The following is a 20,000-nucleotide window of genomic DNA, read 5'->3' as shown; positions in this document are numbered from 1 at the left end:
TGTGGAACCGTCCTGGCCAGTTATTTACACCCAAGAAAGTACACTACCTTTGTCCCCTCCATTTCCTCACATACAGGTACTCCCCAACATAAACCCTCTGAAATAGCAGAGACTTTTAGACAACAGTGTTCTCCCCAGAATATTTTTCCAGCCGGGTGGCATGAAAAAGTAGGGTAGGGTCAGACTGGGGGGTTGATACACTAAAGTGTGATAACTGCTCTCATAGCAGCTATCACGTGATCTGCCGGCGAGCCGAGGTTTGCGCTCGTACACCATTACTCCCCATGATAAAGGAAGGTTTGCGCGCAATCGGCTGCGTGTTTCATGCGGCCAAACGCACGCAAACCTTCCTTAACCATGCGGAGTAATGGTGTACGCGCGCAAACCTCGGCGCGCCGGCAGATCACATGATAGCTGTTATCACACTTTTGTGAATCGAGCCCAGGGTGCGGAATCACACCACTGGTTGCCTGGGGGGGGAAATGATAGGTACTACTGGATTATGGACAGCCCAGGATAAAACACACACACATACCATGCTCTCTCACACATGCACACCGCACTTGCGTGCACACACACTTACTTTAAAGGGAATCTTAAAGAGAATCTGTATTGTTAAAATCGCACAAAAGTAAACATACCAGTGCGTTAGGGGACATTTCCTATTACCCTCTGTAACAATTTCACCGCTCCTCGCCGCATTAAAAGTGGTTAAAAACAGTTTGTTTATAATCAAACAAAATGGCCACCAAAGCAGGAAGTAGGTTGATGTACAGTATGTCCACACATAGAAAATACATCCATACACAAGCAGGCTGTATACACCCTTCCTTTTGAATCTCAAGAGATCATTTGTGTGTTTCTTTCCCCCTTCAGCTCTCATGCACTGAAGTTTCAGGCTGCTCCTTTCTTCCTGCAAACAGCTCTGCCCTTGTTTGTAATTCCTCAGTATGTGAAAGCCCAGCCAGCTCAGCGGACGATTTATCCAGCTTGTAAAAGATAAGAGAGAAGAGAGAAGCTGCCCTGATCTAAATAATACACAGGCAGTGTGCATAGAGGGGCCTGGCAGGGGGAGTTCATAGCAGAACCACAACACTGAAGAACTTGGCAGCCTTCCAGACACAGGCTGACAAGTCTGACAGGGGAAAGATACATTGATTTATTACAGAGACTGTGATAGTAGAAAGCAGGGCTGTGGAGTCGGAGTCGGAGTCGTGGAGTCGGGCAATTTTGGGTGCCTGGAGTCGGAGTCGGGAAAAAATGCACCGACTCCGACTCCTAATGAAATTGTAACTAATTAAAATAGAAAATATGATAAAATGTTCTATTTCTCAGATAATAGTCATTAAAAATAATGTATACATACAGTATATATACAGTAATAGCTGTGCTTAGTCCACAAAAATGAAATAAACCAATCAAAATTAGTTATAGATATACATATCCGATTGTGACTGTATATATGATGTGTACACAGGAATCTCTTATATATGTTACGGCCAGAACCCGAAGTTTGGCCAGAACTAGAAGTGGCCGGCCACTTCGGGTTCTGGCCGGCCAATGCGCGAACTGGCCGCTGCGCTGCGGCCAATGTGAGAAATGAAACAATTCCTGTAAGGTTTAATGTGATGTTGTGGCCGCAGCGCAGCGGGGGGCAAAAAATGTATCACACATCTTTACTTTATTCAATGGCATTAAGCCGCCCGGCTTTTTCCTCTGCCTCTCTCTCCTCCCCCCCCCCCCCCCCGCCTCTCTCTCTCCTTCTCTTTATGGGCACAGCCGGGCGGGGACACGCGTGTCCCTCCGGAGTCGTTCGTCGCGGCAGGGGAATCCTGCCGTTCTTGCAGAGCGGGTGCTGGCAGAAGCAATGTCTGCAGCCTCCCCCGCTCTGCTCTCCTGCCGCGAGGAACGACTCTCCTGGACACGCGTGTCCCCGCCCGGCTGTGCCCATAAGAGAAGGGGGGAGAGAGAGGCGGGGGGGGGGGGGGAGGAGAGAGAGGCAGAGGAAAAAGCCGGGCGGCTTAATGCCATTGAATAAAGTAAAGATGTGTGATACATTTTTTGCCCCCCGCTGCGCTGCGGCCACAACATCACATTAAACCTTACAGGAATTGTTTCATTTCTCACATTGGCCGCAGCGCAGCGGCCAGTTCGCGCATTGGCCGGCCAGAACCCGAAGTGGCCGGCCACTTCTAGTTCTGGCCAAACTTCGGGTTCTGGCCGTAACATATATACTAAATAACATCTATGCTGTAAGAATAAAGCCTGATGTGTAGCTGTGTCACTAATAGAGATGGTCAACGAGATGGAAATAATTCTGCATTGATGCTGATTTATGCAAATGTATGCACTCCCTTTGCTGATGAAATCAAATAATGTGATATGTTATTAAAATTTGGTTTGGTGACTACAAATTAAAGGGTAACTGAGACGGATGAAAAGAAAAGTTTTATACATACCTGGGGCTTCCTCCAGCCCCCTTTAGGCTAATCAGTCCCTTGCTGTCCTCCACCACCCGGATCTTCTGCTATGAGTCCTGGTAATTCAGCCAGTCAGCGCTGTCCGGCCGCATGCCGCTCCCACAGCCAGGAACATTCTGCACCTGCGCAATAGTGCTGCACAGGTGTAGTATGCTCTTGGCGGCGGAGTGTGTGCATGCGCACTACGCCTGACTGGCTCAAGTACCTGGACTCATAGCAGAAGATCCAGGTGGTGGAGGAGGACAACGAGGGACTGATTATCCTGAAGGCGGCTGGAGGAAGCCCCAGGTATGTATAAAACTTTAATTTCATCTGTCTCAGGTTTACTTTGTTACACAGTAGTACTATACTCTACATATGCACTCCCCACAGAGCTGCAGGGAATCAACTGAGAATGCTGTGCACATTAAACACAGAGGTGTTGTCTGTTTACAATCTCCTCATTCCCCTGCAGAGTACCTGCACATCATTCTTACATATACCCACACTTACATTGCCTAGGGCCTGATAGATGTTCTTTGTTCCGGTTTGTAGCTTTTACAAGTACTCTTACCAAGGACTAGTTTTAGTCTAAAGGGAATAAATATAGTTGTCTACATATCCTTCTCACTTCAGTTGTCTTGTAAAATTCCTAAGCGTTGGCAGTTAAGAGACAAATTTCATGTTACATACTTTTAATCAACAAAATTGTAATATGCAAATGAGAGGAGTCGGAGTCGTGGAGTCGGAGTCGGTGGATTTTTGGACCGACTCCACAGCCCTGGTAGAAAGTGCTGCCATAAGCCAGAACACATTAGAATAGCTTTTGGAACTTGTAGGATGATAAAAAAACAGGATGCAATTTTTGTTACGGAGTCTCTTTAACTGAATGGGGGGTAAAGAGTTTCACTTACCTGGGGCTACTACCAGCCCCCTGCAGCAGTCCTGTGCCCTTGGAGCCGCTCTGGAATCCTCCGGTTCCCCGCTGTCACTTAGTTTCATTTTTGACGACTCACAAGTCGGCCGCCCGCCATGCGTATTATTGGACGCATTCCCTTTTGCAATTAGCGCTGTTACGGACCGCAACACGTACAAAAATACGCGTTGCCATATATCTACGCGTGCGTATGTATGCAACAGCGCTAATTGCTGTAGGGAATGCCTCCACTAATACGTATGGCGGCTGGCCGACTGGTGAGTCGTCAAAAACGAGACAGCGGGGGACCGGACGATTCCAAAACGGCCCCCGAGGGCACAGGACTGCTGCAGGGGGCTGGTAATAGGCCCAGTTAAGTGAAACTCTTTACCCCCCCATTCCGTTTAGGTTCCCTTTAAGAGGGACAATCATGGAGGCTGCTGAATAAAGTGCTCTGAAGTTTAAACTGCATTAACCACAAGTATTTTCCAAGTTTAGCTAAGATTACAGCTAAACTGCTTTTTTATTTTCTAGAAATAAGGCCAGAAATGCCACCTTTTTATAATCTCTCAGCAGAAATCTCCTGCAATGTTACAGCTCTCCTCTCTACATCTGTTTAAACATTAGTTAGTCATTCGTGAGGACAGTACTGTACAAGTGTGTGAAGCTAATCTAATGCTGTCTGCAACGGCTTCGAGACAGCCCCCCTCCCCCATTATGACAGGAGACTTGCCGGTGGAATGAATTGAGACAGGCGTCCCGCGGTGTAAGTGTATCTGACTGTCCTCAGTGTCCTGTGTGCAACTTCACAGGAGCTTTCCCCGCCCCTCTACACTACGAAGGGAGCTGGGGAAGAGGGCGGAGATATCTCCCTGAATAACAGCAAGCTGGCTGCACAGACACAGCCGATGCTCTGCTCGCTGTAATGATTCAAGAGGAGAAAGTGCAGTAATTCTGCCACAGACCAGGGCAAACGGCAGCCGGGCGGGAGGGCAGGGTCAGGTGGGCGCTCCACCCAGCTGAAGGGCTCTGGGGAGAACACTAGACAATATTAGCATTCTCTCTATAATCTCCCAGGCAAATTCAAACACCTGGATCATCCAGCTCTAAGAAACAAAATTAACCGATACGGGATCGGTTGAAAAGGGCGCCCGAGCTGCCTGTATGAAAAGGGCGCCGCCATAGACATCAATGTTATTTCTGGAAATATGGGCTACAAGGTGTAGAAAAGGGCGCCCGAGTTTTGATATAGGCTACAAGCGGGCTCCCCTTTGTAGCCCATATTTTTTTCGCCTACAAGGTTTTCGGCTACACTAGGGCGCCCCTTTGTAGCCCATATTTTTTTCGGCTACAGCAAGGTGCCCCTTTGTAGCCCATATTATTGCCTTTTTTTGTAGCCTATGTTTTTATATGGGCTACAAGTGCTGGAAGCCGAATTATTTCATTCCCCCACTATCCATGGCGGCCTGGAGGGGGAATAGTAATTTACACATCCCGGAGTTTTTTTGTAGCCTATGTTTTTATATGGGCTACAAGCACTATAAGCCGAATTATTTCATTCCCCCACTATCCATGGCGCCCTGGAGGGGGAATAGTAATTTACACATCCCGGAGTTTTTTTGTAGCCGAAGTTTTTATATGGGCTACACCAGGCGCCTTTTTTGTAGCCAAAGTTTTTATATGGGCTACACCAGGCGCCTTTTTTGTAGCCGAAGTTTATATGGGCTACACCAGGCGCCTTTTTTGTAGCCGAAGTTGGTATATATGGGCTCCACCAAGCGCCCTTTTTTACCGGCGCCCTTTTCATGTAGACCCACCGATACATTTCGGAAACTAAATTGCCCACCCTCTATGCTGACGAAATTAAATAACTTGAGGAGGACTTTTCTGAGGCTTAAATACTTTCTGGGATAAGCACCTTAAAAGCTAACAAAGGCCCGGGCCCAGACGGTTTCACAGGTTCCTTCTATAAGACATTTTTTAAGGAACTTGCCCCCCTACTCGCCTTAGCCTTTAATTCGGTTTCAGAGGACACCCCCTTCTCTAAACAGACACTCCAAGCTCACATAGCAGTCATCCCCAAACCGGGCAAAAACCGAAATTCTTGCAGTTGTTATCGCCCTATCTCGCTCATCAACCTGGACGTAAAACTATATTCCAAAATTATTGCTGACAGACTTAAAGGGGAGCTGAAGAGAGAGGTATATGGAGGCTGCCATGTTTATTTCCTTTTAAGCAATACCAGCTGCCTGGCAGCCCTGCTGATCCTCTTCCTCTAATACTATTAGCCATAGCCCCTGAACAAGCATGCAGCAGATCAGGTGTTTCAGACTTTAAAGTCAGATCTGACAAGACTAGCTGCATGCTTGTTTCTGGTGTTATTCAGATACTACTGCCGAGAAATAGACCTGCAGGGCTGCCAGGCAACTGGTATTGATTAAAAGGAAATAAATATGGCATCCTCCGTATACCTCTTACTTAGTTCCCCTTTAAAGATTCACTGCCCCATATTATACATACCGACCAGGTTGGGTTCACACCATTAAGAGAAGCCAGAGATAATACTCTAAAGACAATTTCACTGATTCATAGGGCCCAAACCTGTAATACCTCTATGTGCATCCTTTCTGTAAATGCCGAGAAGGCATTCGACAGGATCCATTGGGAGTTTATGCGAGAATTGCTTATCCAAATAGGCATCGGCCCCATGCTTTTGCAAAAGATTATGGGACTATATAGCTCCCCCTCAGCACGCATTTGTGTACATGGGATCATGTTGGACGCCTTCCAAATTGGAAACGGAACGAGACAGGGATGCCCCCTGTCCCCTCTGCTTTATATTGTCTGTATGGAACAATTTGCTAATACCCTAAGAGCCAATCCAAACATCTCAGGAATCCGGGTTGGTGAGCGAGAAGCCAAGCTTTCACTATTCGCAGACGACCTCCTCCTTTATGTGTCATCTCCTCTTATCTCTCTCCCTAATTTTCTCAAAGAGGCCGAGAAGTTCGGTAATCTAAGCAATTTCAAAATTAACCTCTCCAAAACGGAAGTACTAAATATATTCCTCCCACCCTCTTTAGCAAACAGCCCTAATGCTGGGAATACACGTTTCGTTTTTGCCTTCGATTCGTTCGGTAAACGAATCGAGTGTTGAAAACGTATGTGAAAATAGTCATAATCTCATTATAGTTTCGAATAATAGACCCCAAAAACGAACGACTAGTGATCGAACATGTTTGATATTATCTCTCTTTATCCATCTAATCGAACCATTGGTAGGCTTGATGGCTGTTCAGATCGATTATATATTTGCTTATGCCGTCCGTCCCTGTACTACGTTTCGTTTCTTTGCAGCCTTCGATCATTGGAAAAACGAAACCATCAGAATCGAAAAAAAGAACGAAACCGTGGGTGGTGATATTAACCGTACGATCGATTATTTCGGGATCGAAAAGGACAAAAGGCACAATCGAAACGAAGGTTTACACGAAGGCAAAAACTAAACGTGTATTCCCAGCATAAGGCTTCCCTCCCTTTTAGATGGCAGGAAGAGGCCATCAAATACATAGGTATTATGATCCCAGCAGACCTCTCTAAGGTATTTAACTTTTTTTTTTTTTGTGAATTTTAAAAACAGAAATAACAAACATAGTTGTTCATTTGTATTACATGCTTGATAAGATATGGTGAGTATACAGAGTGAGGAAAATATCTAATACAGAGATCAACTTAACACAAACAAATACAGCATAACCTGTTTTTTTTCAATTGTGTGGGTTGTTCTATATGAATTAATAGTAAAAGAGCCTTAACCACTTGAGGACCACAGTCTTTCTACCCCTTAAGGACCAGAGCCTTTTTTTCCCATTCAGACCACTGCAGCTTTAACGGTTTATTGCTCGGTCATACAACCTACTATCTAAATGAATTTTCCCTCCTTTTCTTGTCACTAATACAGCTTACTTTTGGTGCTATTTGATTGCTGCTGCGATTTTTAGTTTTTATTATATTCATCAAAACAGACATGAATTTTGTCAAAACAATGATTTTTTTTTAACTTTCTGTGATAAAATTTGTCAAATAAAGTAAAATTTCTGTATACATTTTTGTCCAAATTTATTGTGCTACATGTCTTTGATAAAAGAAAAAAAAAACATTCAGTGTATATTGGTTTGGGTAAAAGTTATAGCATTTACTAACTATGGTGCAAAAAGTGAATTTTCCCATGGTGAAGCATCTCTGACTTTTCTGACCACCTGTCATGTTTCATGAGGTGCTAAAATTCCAGGATAGTATAAATACCCCCCAAATGACCCCATTTTGGAAAGAAGACATCCCAAAGTATTCACGGAGAGGCATGGTGAGTTCATAGAAGATTTTATTTTTTGTCACAAGTTAGCGGAAAATGACACTTTGAGACAAAAAAAAAAAAGTTTCCATTTCTGCTAACTTGTGACAAAAAAAAATAAAAATTGAAATTTGCCACGGACTGACCATGCCCCTTTCTGCATACCTTGAAGTGTCTACTTTCCAAAATGGGGTCATTTGTGGGGTGTGTTTACTGTCCTGGCATTTTGAAAGCTCCCCTGTAAAGCCTAAAGGTGCTCATTAGACTTTAGGGACCTTATCGCAGTTAGGCTGCAAAAAAGTGCCACACGTGGTACCGCCGTACTCAGGAGAAGTACTATAATGTGTTTTGTGGTGTATTTTTACATATACCCATGCTGGGTGGGAGAAATATCTCTGTACAATTTTTTGATTTTTGTTACACACAATTGTCTATTTACAGAGCTATTTCTCCCTCCCAGCATGGGTATATGTAAAAATACACCCCAAAACACATTATACTACTTCTCCTGAGTACGGCGATACCACATGTGTGGCACTTTTTTGCAGCCTAGGTGCGCTAAGGGGCCCAACGTCCTATTCACAGGTCATTTTGTGGCATTTGGTTTCTAGACTACTCCTCACGGTTTAGGGCCCTTAAAATGCCAGGGCAGTGTAGGAACCCCACAAGTGACCCCATTTAAGAAGACACCTCAAGGTATTCCGTTAGTAGTATGGTGAGTTCATAGAAGTTTTTATTTTTTTGGCACAAGTTAGTGGAAAATGACACGTTGTGGAAAAAAAAAATCAATTTCCGCTAACTTGTGACAAAAAAATAAAATCTTCATGCTAGGTGGGAGACATATCTCTGTAAATGGACAATTGTGTGTAATAAAAAAAACTGTCATTTGCAAATTTTGATGACGGGTGGTCTATGAGGGGGTGAATTTTGTGGAACCGGTCATAAGCAGGGTGGCCTCTTAGATGTCAGGTTGTATTGGGCCTGATCTGATGGATAGGAGTGTAAGGGGGTGACATGTGGTGATTGATGGGTGTCTTAAGGTGTGATTAGAGGAGGGAATAGATGCAAGCAAGGTGATAAGGGCTGGGGTCTGAGGGTGTTCTGAGGGTGTGGGCGGGTGATTGTGTGCCCTAGGGCCAGATAGGGGGTCTGATCTGATGGGTAGCAGTGACAGGTGGTGACGGGGTGATTGATGGGTAATTAGTGGGGGTTTAGAGGAGAGAACAGATGTAAACAATGCACTTGGGAGGTGATCTGACGGCAGGTCTGCGGGCGATCTGATGGTGTGGGTGGGTGATCAGATTGCCCGCAAGGGGCAGGTTAGGGGCTGATTGATGGGTGGCAGTGACAGGTGGTGATTGACAGGTGAGCAGTGGGTTATTATAGGGGGGATAGATGCATACAGTACACGGGGGGGGGGGGTGATCAAAAGCCCCCAGGGGCAGTTTAGGGCATAAAAAATAGCGTTGACAGATAGTAACAGGGAGTGATTGATGGGTGATTAGGGGGGTGATTGGGTGCAAACAGTGGTCTGGGGGGTGGCCAGGGGGGGGTCTGAGGGGTGCTGTGGGCGATCAAGGAGCAGGGGGGGGGGGTGCAGATCAGTGTGTTTGGATGCAGACTAGGGTGGCTGCAGCCTGCCCTGGTGGTCCCTCGGACACTGGGACCACCAGGGCAGGAGGCAGCCTGTATAATACGCTTTGTATACATTACAAAGCGTATTATACGCTTTGCATGCAGCGATCGTGGGGTTAATAACCCGTCGGAGCCCTTGAACGGCTGGCGGGTTGTTGTCGTGGGTGGCCGGAGCCAGTTGCCGGGGGAAGCGCGCGTCACCATTGACGCGATTGCTCCCCGTGCCTGCCGAAAGGACGCAACGCCCATGGGCGTATTGCGGTCCTTTCGGCGTCCACTTTGCCGCCGCCCATCGGCTGTGGGCGGTCGGCAAGCGGTTAAACTGCCTGAACCATAACATAGCCTACTCTTCAACATGAAAATAAAGCACATATGAAGAGTGAAGCAAACTAAACACAATCTATAAATGAGTTCTATATATGGGCATATATTAAAGAATCTCAGATATGAATCTCTTCTAAAATTCTCAATCTAAAACGTTGCAGTTATGTGTGGGCGTAGAAGGTACAGTCGCGTATACAATGTTTTACTTATAATGAGAATGTAAAACTGGATAATAGGTGACTATCTTCTTCTGCATTCTTTTACATGGTCACTTCTGGGCAGGATGCAGGGGAGAATTGTGTAATTGCAGCCAGGGCAGTCAAAACTGGTCCTCTTTTAGCACGCCAGTGCTAATAGTATGTTAATAGAGAGTCTTAATCATCACATAAATGCAAGATAGTAGTGCCCACTTTTCCCGAACCTTTAATTCACAGTAAATGACCCAGTGGACCGATTGGTGCCTTATAGGTGAGTATTCCAGTAAGAATGTGGCACTTGGAAGTAGGTTGAGTTTTTATTTAATCTTAACCTTATATTTGATTCTATTTTTAAATTACTACTCACTGTAGCCTGTAGTTGGGAGATAGGAATTTCTTCTATGGATTTCCAATGTGAGGTCTAAGCTATTTAATTTAAATTTCCCACCGCTCCTAAACAAAATCTATCTAGACCTCCAAACATGGGACAAACTACACTTGTCTTGGCTAGGCAGGGTCAATGTCATAAAAATGGACATTTTACCTTGTTTGCTATACGTGCTGCAGGCCATTCCCATTTCTCTGCCTCACCCCTTTTTGAAGCTAGTGAACTCTAAGATTAGCAACTTTATCTGGAACGATAGGAAACCAAGAACCAATCGCAAACTACTCCATAGACCTAAAGATGAAGGGGGGCTGGGTCTGACATTCGTAAATACCATGAGGCAGCACAATTAATACTGGTCTTAGACTGGTTCTATGGTAGACAGCAAAAACAATGGGTCTCCCTGGAAAATTGGTTGGTTCACAATCTCACAGCTCAAAAGTTTATACCTTTCCCTTGTTCTTAAATCTAAAATACACAGAGACCTATTACCGTTTGAGCAACTCTGCTATATGCAGGACAAACCTTCACATATGTTGGCCCAAGTATACTCCATTCTTAATGTCTCCTCAGGGGCTAAATGTTTACAAAAAATACAAGACAGGTGACATTCTGATCTCGGCCAGGTGTTAGATGATGAGGAATGGGACAAAATATTTACATTAGCTCACAAAATGTCCCCCTCTGTTGAAACTCAGGAGATATACTTCAAGATCTTATGCAGATGGTACAAAGACCCAGCCAGATTAGCTAAAATCCAACCTCTAAGTTCCAATATCCGCTGGAGATGTGATTCTGAAATTGGGGACTACTTCCATATATGGTGGAAATGCAAACATATCCGCCCCTTCTGGAAGGATGTCTTTGATCTGCACAACTACCTGTACTTCTACCCAATGCCTTGCAGCCCGGAAATAGCTCTCATCTGCTATTCCAGGTTCTATTGCCAATGCCAAAAAATTATTATTCAGATTTATTCTTATAGGCGCCCAATTATTACTTGCTAGGAAATGGAGGCAAAACATCCCTCCGTCCAAATCTGAATTGGTTGTGCAGATCAACCATCTTAAAAGAATGGACGGTTGATGCTAACAGCTCAAGACAAATCTGGGGTCTTCACAGAGATGGTGTATATGGATTGACTTTTGTGATTCAGACTCCTTTAAAACATTTATGGCCTTACCCTTGTAAAACCTTGATATGTCTTAGTGTGATGTAGTCTGTACAATTCTAATGGCCCATACACACGGGCTACAATTGTCGCCGTTGTTGCGGCGACAGGTCGCTCGTGAGTATGAGGCGCAACACGGGTGCGCACCCCGAACCGTCGCTCGTCGCTGCTGTCGCCAGACGATTGGCGCGGTCAATCGTCCGGCGACAGTTGCCGCCGCAACTTCGCCGCAACTGTCGCTAGTCCGCGTGTGTATGCGGACTAGCGACAGCAACCTCTACAGAGACCACGGAGCTTCCGGCGGGGGGAGGAGGAACGTTGGCGACAGCTTCCGTCGCACCGCTGATCCCTCTTCCGCGTGTGTACGCGGAGGGACGTGGTGACGAGCTGTCGTCGAACTGTCGCGCACACGCGACAGTGAAGAAAAGTTGCCCGTGAGTATGGGCCATAAGACACTGTGTAGTGACTGTAAATGTATAACATCCCTATCAACATAGAAATAAGCATTGGTGATAGCCCTCCTCTCCTTTGACCCTCATCCTCCCCCTCCCCTGCTTCCCACCCTACCCCAACATGCACTCCCCAAGTTACCCCCTGCTACCGTCCCCCTCATATATCTATTCCTGGACCTTCCCTCCTTGCCCATATGTTTCTCTGGATGGGTATCTGTTTACATCCAGATACAAGATTCCGTAAACAGTGTACATGCTACACAAGATCCCTACAGGTGTTTGCTACATTGTGTTCGTTGGCTGATGTTATGCCGATACAAATACATTTATATAGCCTGTACCTATGCTACATACTGTAATCATTTTGTTTGTTTTAAAAAATTCAATAAAAATTGATTTTTGAAAAAAAAAAAATAAGAAAAAAAAAGAAAGAAAAGAAAACACAAAAACAACAAAACCTGACAGAAATTCTAACAATTTCACATTCTGCTCAGAACTAAAATAAATTATTTAAAATGTGAGTGGAGTTCCGCTAGAATGAATTCTTTCAGCACAAACAGGCATGGCACATATGAAATGACTAACATGAACCTATTTAGTCATACATATGAAAAAGAAAACTAAAGATGAAAAATTCTAACCTACAGGGAAAATAGAAACCATTAAGAGAAAAAATACTTACTTTTTTTCAGATTTAACCAAGAACAGTCTTTAAGTCTTATCTTCCAGATTAATGCTGACAAACACATTTTTTCAGATTTGGCAGAGTGAATCAACCTTTTCACATTTTTCAAAAAGCGACATTTATTGTGACTGGAGCCCCATAATATTTCAGGTACTACTCTATGCAAGCATTCCCTGACAAATGTATAAACTTGCCAAGCACTGTTGTGCTTTTTAAGGTAATACAACAAGTCCAATTCATCTTTAGATTTTCTTTTCGGTCTTCCTTTTGAAACATTAAAACATTTCAATGGAGATGTGGCAGTATCAGTTCTTTGATGGTCTATTCTTAAAGTATTAATTTCTTTTGTCTGATCACTTTTGACCTCAGGTGAATGTATTTCCTGTTTGTTTAGTATGCCATGCCTGTTAAGTGTCTCACCGCTTCCAAAAACTGGACAATATTTTTTTAAAAGAGATAAATAAGGACACTTTTTGTGGTTTTGTATTAATTCTTGAAAAAAGGGTCTCATTTGCCAGTAACGATTTGGAAGTTTCTTCTTGCTACTTTGAGAAAATTGTTCCATGCGTGGACTCTCTCCACATAGACTTTTGTTCATAAATATTGTTTCAATTAGATTAATACTGCCTCGTGAGTTTGCTTCCAATTTGCTCAACAAAAAGGTCTTCAGAAAACCTTCCTTCAAATTTTGTCTGGAATACAACATTTTACTAAAATCAATGTAAATACTTGAAGGTGAAGTTACATATGAAGGTGCAGAGACTAAACCTGGTGAGGTAGGGTTCTTTAGAACATCAGCATATGTAGTGCCGATTTCTAAACTTGAGTCAACAAACTGTCTGCATTGGAATTCATATAATGGAGCTCCATTATGTTCCAAAATGTTGCAACTTTCTGAAGTAGTAATTAATGATATATTGTGAGTAGCTGAGCTTTCAAATGAAGTAGGGGGCTTAGCAATTTGCTTTTGAAAACTAATCAATTTCTTGTTTGACAGTCCCGATCTACACTTTTTAATTGCAATATTACATATCTCGAGATCTGATGTCCTTTTTAAACACTTTTGTTTGACAGCAGCATCATCTGAATGACTGGTTAGAGTGTTACTGTATTTTAGTTTTCTTTTACTGCACCTATGTAGAGATAACAGCACAGGTTTTACTTTTCTTGTGGTGTTTTTCATCCAAGTCTTTTTTCCAAGAGAATATGCTTTAGAAATCGTAGTGCTTTCCTGAACACACTGAGCTAAAATATTGCTTTCATGCAGTGATGAACTTTGTTTAAGCCATGCAGCTGGAACAGTACATTCAGTGGAAAGACAGTACGCTGGAAAACCACTTATCTGGTAGTAGCAATTGGTAGGCACAAGTGCAAACAAAGAACAGTCTCTAAGCAAATGCATCATGACCTCATCACCTACCCTACTAAGAAGAGTTTCCCAGAGAAGGCTAGTACTCAAAGTAGTTGTTGTCGGATTAGGAAAATAACTGCAAATATTTGGAGTGAACGCGACTCTCTCGGAGTTTGTTTCATCAACCAAGCCATAACCAAAAGCAATAACATTTTTTTTCTTCTTTTCACAAATATGTTGAATTACTCTGGCAACAACTTCTCTCTGAGTTGAGACCTAATAAAAGAGAGACAAAAACAAAACAAACAAATCCTTTTTTAGTTTAGGAGTTATTTACCTATCAACATTTCTAAGTGGAACACAAATGAATTGCAGCATTTGATGTGGTTTCTACTTTAGATGGCATTTCAAGGAGAGTTAACCTTCTCTTTCCCCCTTCAATAAATCACTCCATAGAGCCAAATTAATCCATGCCATGCACTGATGAGGATCAAACAATCCGAAACAGTCTGTATGCATGTTGGATTATTATGGCTCTGTACAATTTAACAAGCTGACACATCATTGCATTCCAGCGGTCCTGGAGGTGTGTTTAGCTTCTAAGGGTACAATGGTTAATTTGCATATATTCAGCAGTGGTGCTCTGGGAGACATCTCGAGCTCACTCCAACCTGAATTATCGCAAATTCTTTCTGTTTTAGGAAAGCAAATTTTTGTTTTTCTTAACATCTTAGTAAGGGGGCTTTTAGGACCATTGTAGTCCCTTACACACTCCAATGAGTTCTGGGTCACCATGAGCTTGCTGGTTAGTCTGTACCTCTCAATAAATCACTGTAAGGCCAGAAACCCACTAGGAGCGATTTTCTGAGCGCTTTGCATTTTGAAAACTCTTGCTAAATGTACTGCTATGGGTGTGATCCCACTTGAGTGATGTGAGTTTATAAAAACCCCCATAGCATTGCATTAGCAAGAGCTTTTTCAAATAACTAGCAATTAGAAATTGCTCCTGGTGGGTTTCTGGCCTTACAATCTATGTAGACAATTTAAATTGTCTTGTAACCCAAAATTATGGTTACAGATTGTATTGGTTAGTTTGAATGTGGGTGGTGTATACAAGAGAAAAAGCAGGTTATCCCGAGTGACAGTCCATCAATAGTGAAGCAGGCAACAGCCAGGAACATAAGTTGCAGAAACCTCCATGTACACACAATCATGTAACAAATGTATTTACCTAAGTTCTACAGACATAAGCAGTTCAAGTAGGGCCTATGTACATGTTAGCTGTATGTGTGTGCTAACCTACAATCCAGAAGGTAACCATTGTGATTATATTACTATGCATGCAGACATTTCTACCGCTGCTGTATGGACACGCTTCTCAGATTCTGGTCAAGCAGCATTCTATTGAGCAAGAACAAGTGAATGGTGCCTTGTTGTAGGAACTTCAAAAAAAGTGGCTGCTGAACATCAGATGTCAGGCATCAGAGGTATGCCAGGCCAGCAACATCCAAGATTAGTTGTACATAGTCTAGGACATTCAGATGAGTCAAGCACAAAGGATTTCAGCTAAGCAAAATCCAAAGTATGTACAGATAATATAGCTTCTGGTGACATGCTGCAGTACCATATATACACATGTGAGTCCATGCATCTCTCTCCCTCCCCGCTTCATCAGGGGACCCCTAGTATTAATGTTGCTGTAACACCCCTCCAGGGAGCACCTTATCCATTGTCAAGGTGTTTCAATGTAGGACAATAGAAAGAATAAGAAGAGCAATTTGTGTGGGACTAGGAAAAATAGTAATTCCACCTCTGCATCTGTATATATTCATCCTTATAATATAATATTATAATATTTTATTTTATATAACATCACACTCAATTCTCCTAATTGTATATTTCAATTTTTTTATATTTTCTATATGTTTGTTTTTAACATTCTTAACAATTTTTTCCTTTGGACTCATTTGCTATAGCGGATTTCAGCGTTCTCATATATTTTTTATACATATATTCTTTTCCTTTTTTACCTTCTCTATTGCCATACAGGGAGTCACTACGGCTTTCTCCCTGTCTCTTAATTACCTGGCCGGCTAATATAGATGGGTGGGAACCAATTTCTCCCTCCGTCACCTAGGAGACAGATTCCAACGGACACCTGCCCTCTTCCTGGCTAAGCGTCACTACGGAAGAATGATTTTACATCACACGCTGCGCCTCATCCTGAGACGCATCCAAACTTATCCTAGCCTTCCGCATAGACACGTCGGAGCCTCGCGTATCAGCGAGTGACGACATACGCCACGCGCACATGACTATGCGCGTGGTGGTGACGCGAGCCACGCCCCCTCCACCCTACGTGTCCACGTCTCAGACATTTAAACTTACTGCGGGGAGGACGGCGCTCACTGGCGCCCGAATCTGGGGAACCTTGCTTATAGGTAAGCCTCTTATATCCTCCATACAGACAGGCTTCCCCGCATTTAGGAGTGCGATACTACTGCTGCAATCTGCTCAGAGCCTTGCAACTATAGTGCGTAGTGCTATGCTCAGCCTTTTGGACCTAGAACAGCTCCCCCATGTCCTTGGAGGGCTTAGTCCCACCCACTATTTACATCACTATATTTCCACATACACTTACTATTAATCCTATACCTTTTTACATTCATATGTTTATGACTGTGTGTCCATCCATTGATATGGGTGTATATATACATATGTGTGATAACCATGTAACCACTCACAACGAATACTGTGAGTGATACTTGTGTTTTTACATAACAGTTTTTCTATCATATATATTGTGAAACGTTTGGTTTTATTTGTGTTATGGATACACCCACTGATTTAATTGCCTAATTGTGTTGTATAATTGGATTTTATATTGTTATGTGTGTTTTTATCTAATGGGAGCCTGCCCCCTGTATTTAGCGCCATGTCTTCTCTTTTCTATTTTAAGGCACGATACACGACCTGAGGAAGCGGTACTGAACCGCGGAACGCGTAGTCATTATTTGAGTGCTCCAATAAAGATTGTTTTTCACAACTACTATGAAATGACTGCTCATTAAGGTAGGATCGTTCCATCTGCCGCTAATACTACTAAATAACCACATAAACCGACACTGATACTTTCTGTATCAGGGGTACATACCTGTACCAACCATTGTTTGATTGATCTGACCTATGGTCTACCTTTAAAATTGTCTGTCTTCGACGGAAGTATCGTGCTAACAGTACCCCTTAGGGCGCCTCCTACCCCCCGTGTTCCAATCCAGAAGGTAACCATTGTGATTATATTACTGTGCATGCAGACATTTCTACCGCTGCTGTATGGACACGCTTCTCAGATTCTGGTCAAGCAGCATTCTATTGAGCAAGAACAAGTGAATGGTGCCTTGTTGTAGGAACTTCAAAAAAAGTTGCTGCTGAACATCAGATGTCAGGCATCAGAGGTATGCCAGGCCAGCAACATCCAAGATTAGTGTTACATAGCCTAGGACATTCAGGCGAGTCAAGCACAAAGGATTTCAGCTAAGCAAAATCCAAAGTATGTACAGATAATATAGCTTCTGGTGACATGCTGCAGTACCATATATACACATGTGAGTCCATGCAAAAATGAAGTTGGAAGTAGGCACAAAGATGTGGGAGCAGGGGCCCTAACAGATTGCACAACTAGCCTGGACTTCACATGAGCAAGCTTTGAAGGAGCAAAATGGCTGTTGTGTCCCTCCACTAGTGGTCTTGCATCCGTCTCTTTGTGAATAAAACAGGAAAGCTACAATGGCATATAAATCCCCTAAATGGGGAGATAGAAGATCAAATTAGAACCAGTGTAGTCTCTTGCTATTAGGCATAGATACAGGACAAATAATAAGGTCAAGAGTACTACACGGGTTATACTAAATATTATAAACTATTAAAGAGAACCCGAGGTGTGTTTAAAGAATGTTATCTGCATACAGAGGCTGGATCTGCCTATACAGCCCAGCCTCTGTTGCTATCCCAAACCCCACTAAGGTCCCCCTGCACTCTGCAATCCCTCATAAATCACAGCCGTGCTGTGAGGCTCTGTTTACATCTGTAGTGTCAGTCTCAGCTGCTCCCCCGCCTCCTGCATAGCTCCGGTCCCTGCCCCCTTCCCTTCCATCCAATCAGCAGGGAGGGAAGGGATGCAGGCGGGGACTGGAGTTCTGCAGGAGGCGGGGAGAGCAGCAGACTGACACTATAGAGATAAACACAGCCAGCTCTGACAAGCTGTTTGTCAGCAGCGTGGCTGTGATTTATGAGGGATTGCAGAGTGCAGGAGGACCTTAGGGGGGTTTGGGATAGCAACAGAGGCTGGGTTGTATAGGCAGATCCAGCCTCTGTATGCAGATAATATTCTTCAAACCCACCTCGGGTTCTCTTTAACACCCCAACCATAATGATATAATTAAATGAAAACAGTGTTTTTATTATACAATGCACAGTGCCCAACTACACCGCATTGATAAGTATATGTGCAGATCCTGCACATCAGTGCTGTCCAACTTCGCGGGCATGGAGGGCCGATTTTTTTCAGACCACATGGTGGAGGGCCGGCAGACCGATACAATCTAAACATTCCCCACAAAATGCTATTGGAGTGATAGCAGATTCCCCACAGAGTACAACCAGATTGGCAGCAGATTCTCCACAAAATGCACTCAGATTGGCCGCAGATTTGCCCACAAACTGCAATCAGATTGGCCGCAGATTTACCCACAAAATACACAGATTGGCTGCAGATTTACCCACAACATACATTCAGATTGGCTGCAGATTTACCCACAAAATACACAAACATTGGCTGCAGATTTACCCACAAAATGAACACAGATTGGCTGCAGATTTACCCACAAAATACATTCAGATTGGCTGCAGATTTACCCACAAAACACATTCAGATTGGCTGCAGATTTACCCACAAAATACACAGATTGGCTGCAGATTTACCCACAAAATACATTCAGATTGGCTGCAGATTTACCCACAAAACACATTCAGATTGGCTGCAGATTTACTCACAAAATACACAAAGATTGGCTGCAGATTTACCCACAAAATACATTCAGATTGGCTGCAGATTTACCCACAAAATACACAAAGATTGGCTGCAGATTTACCCACAAAATACATTCAGATTGGCCGCAGATGTGCCCACAAAATGCATTCAGATTGGCCGCAGTTGTGCCCACAAGATGCATTCAGATTGCCCGCAGATGTGCCCACAAAATGCATTCAGATTGCCCGCAGATGTGCCCACAAAATGCACTCAGATTGCCCGCAGATGTGCCCACAAAATGCATTCAGATTGCCCGCAGATGTGCCCACAAAATGCACTCAGATTGCCCGCAGATGTGCCCACAAAATGCAGTCAGATTGCCCGCAGATCTGAATTCATCTGCTGTTAATCTGAGTGCATTTTGAGGGCACAACTGCGGCCAATCTGAGTGCATTTTGTGGGCCATTTCGTCAGCAGACCTGCCCTATAGGGGGCGTACAGCTTCCAGAGAGGAGCTCAGCGTTCCTTTCAAATACAAAAGTGTCATTTTTACATCTTTTCGCGGCCGTTATCAACGTGTTTCCTCCATTGCAATGATCTGCCCGTGTGACGTCACCACTCCCCAGACACAGCGCAACGTTACCAGCAGAAGCAGCTGGCGGTCAGTAAAATGAACAGGCTGCTCAGTGTAATAATTCACGGGAAACCACCTGTGAATTCAGATTGCCCAGAACGCCCCCCTCCCTCGTTGTCCCCCGTACTGCCGCCTGTAACTCACCTCAGATCAGCAGCGGCGGGCAGGAGATCGGACACGGAGGCAGTCACACCGGCGCATGGCAGACGCGCTGTGAATTTGAATAGAGGACGTGACATCATCGGTCACGTCCAGCACGTAAAGTCCCCCGTGCGGCTGTCATGCGCTGGTGTGACTGGTTCCTATCTTCTGCTGCTGCCGCCGATCTAAGGTGTATTAGAGGCGGCAGCACGGGGGACAAAGAGGGGGAAGCCCGTAAATATATAATATATAGTCCGCGCAGCACGGGGG

At 44.0% G+C, this 20,000-nt stretch overlaps 1 protein-coding gene across 9 annotated transcripts in view; it reads right to left on the bottom strand.

Moving 5' to 3' along the window:
• Positions 1–20,000, bottom strand: part of TERT (telomerase reverse transcriptase) — a 961,487-nt gene that overhangs the window by 915,163 nt on the left and 26,324 nt on the right. For 7 of the 9 annotated variants that reach the window (XM_068236449.1, XM_068236451.1, XM_068236450.1 and 4 more), the window contains exon 2: positions 12,573–14,202. The exons of the other annotated variants lie outside the window; for them this stretch is intronic. In XM_068236449.1, coding sequence (XP_068092550.1) covers positions 12,573–14,202 — 1,630 coding nt within the window. The remainder of the gene's footprint in view (positions 1–12,572; positions 14,203–20,000) is intronic. 9 annotated transcript variants of the gene reach the window in all.

This window comes from Hyperolius riggenbachi, chromosome 5, assembly GCF_040937935.1.
Source record: "Hyperolius riggenbachi isolate aHypRig1 chromosome 5, aHypRig1.pri, whole genome shotgun sequence".
Lineage (NCBI taxonomy): Eukaryota > Metazoa > Chordata > Amphibia > Anura > Hyperoliidae > Hyperolius > Hyperolius riggenbachi.
This window is presented reverse-complemented; position numbering and strand designations above follow the sequence as displayed.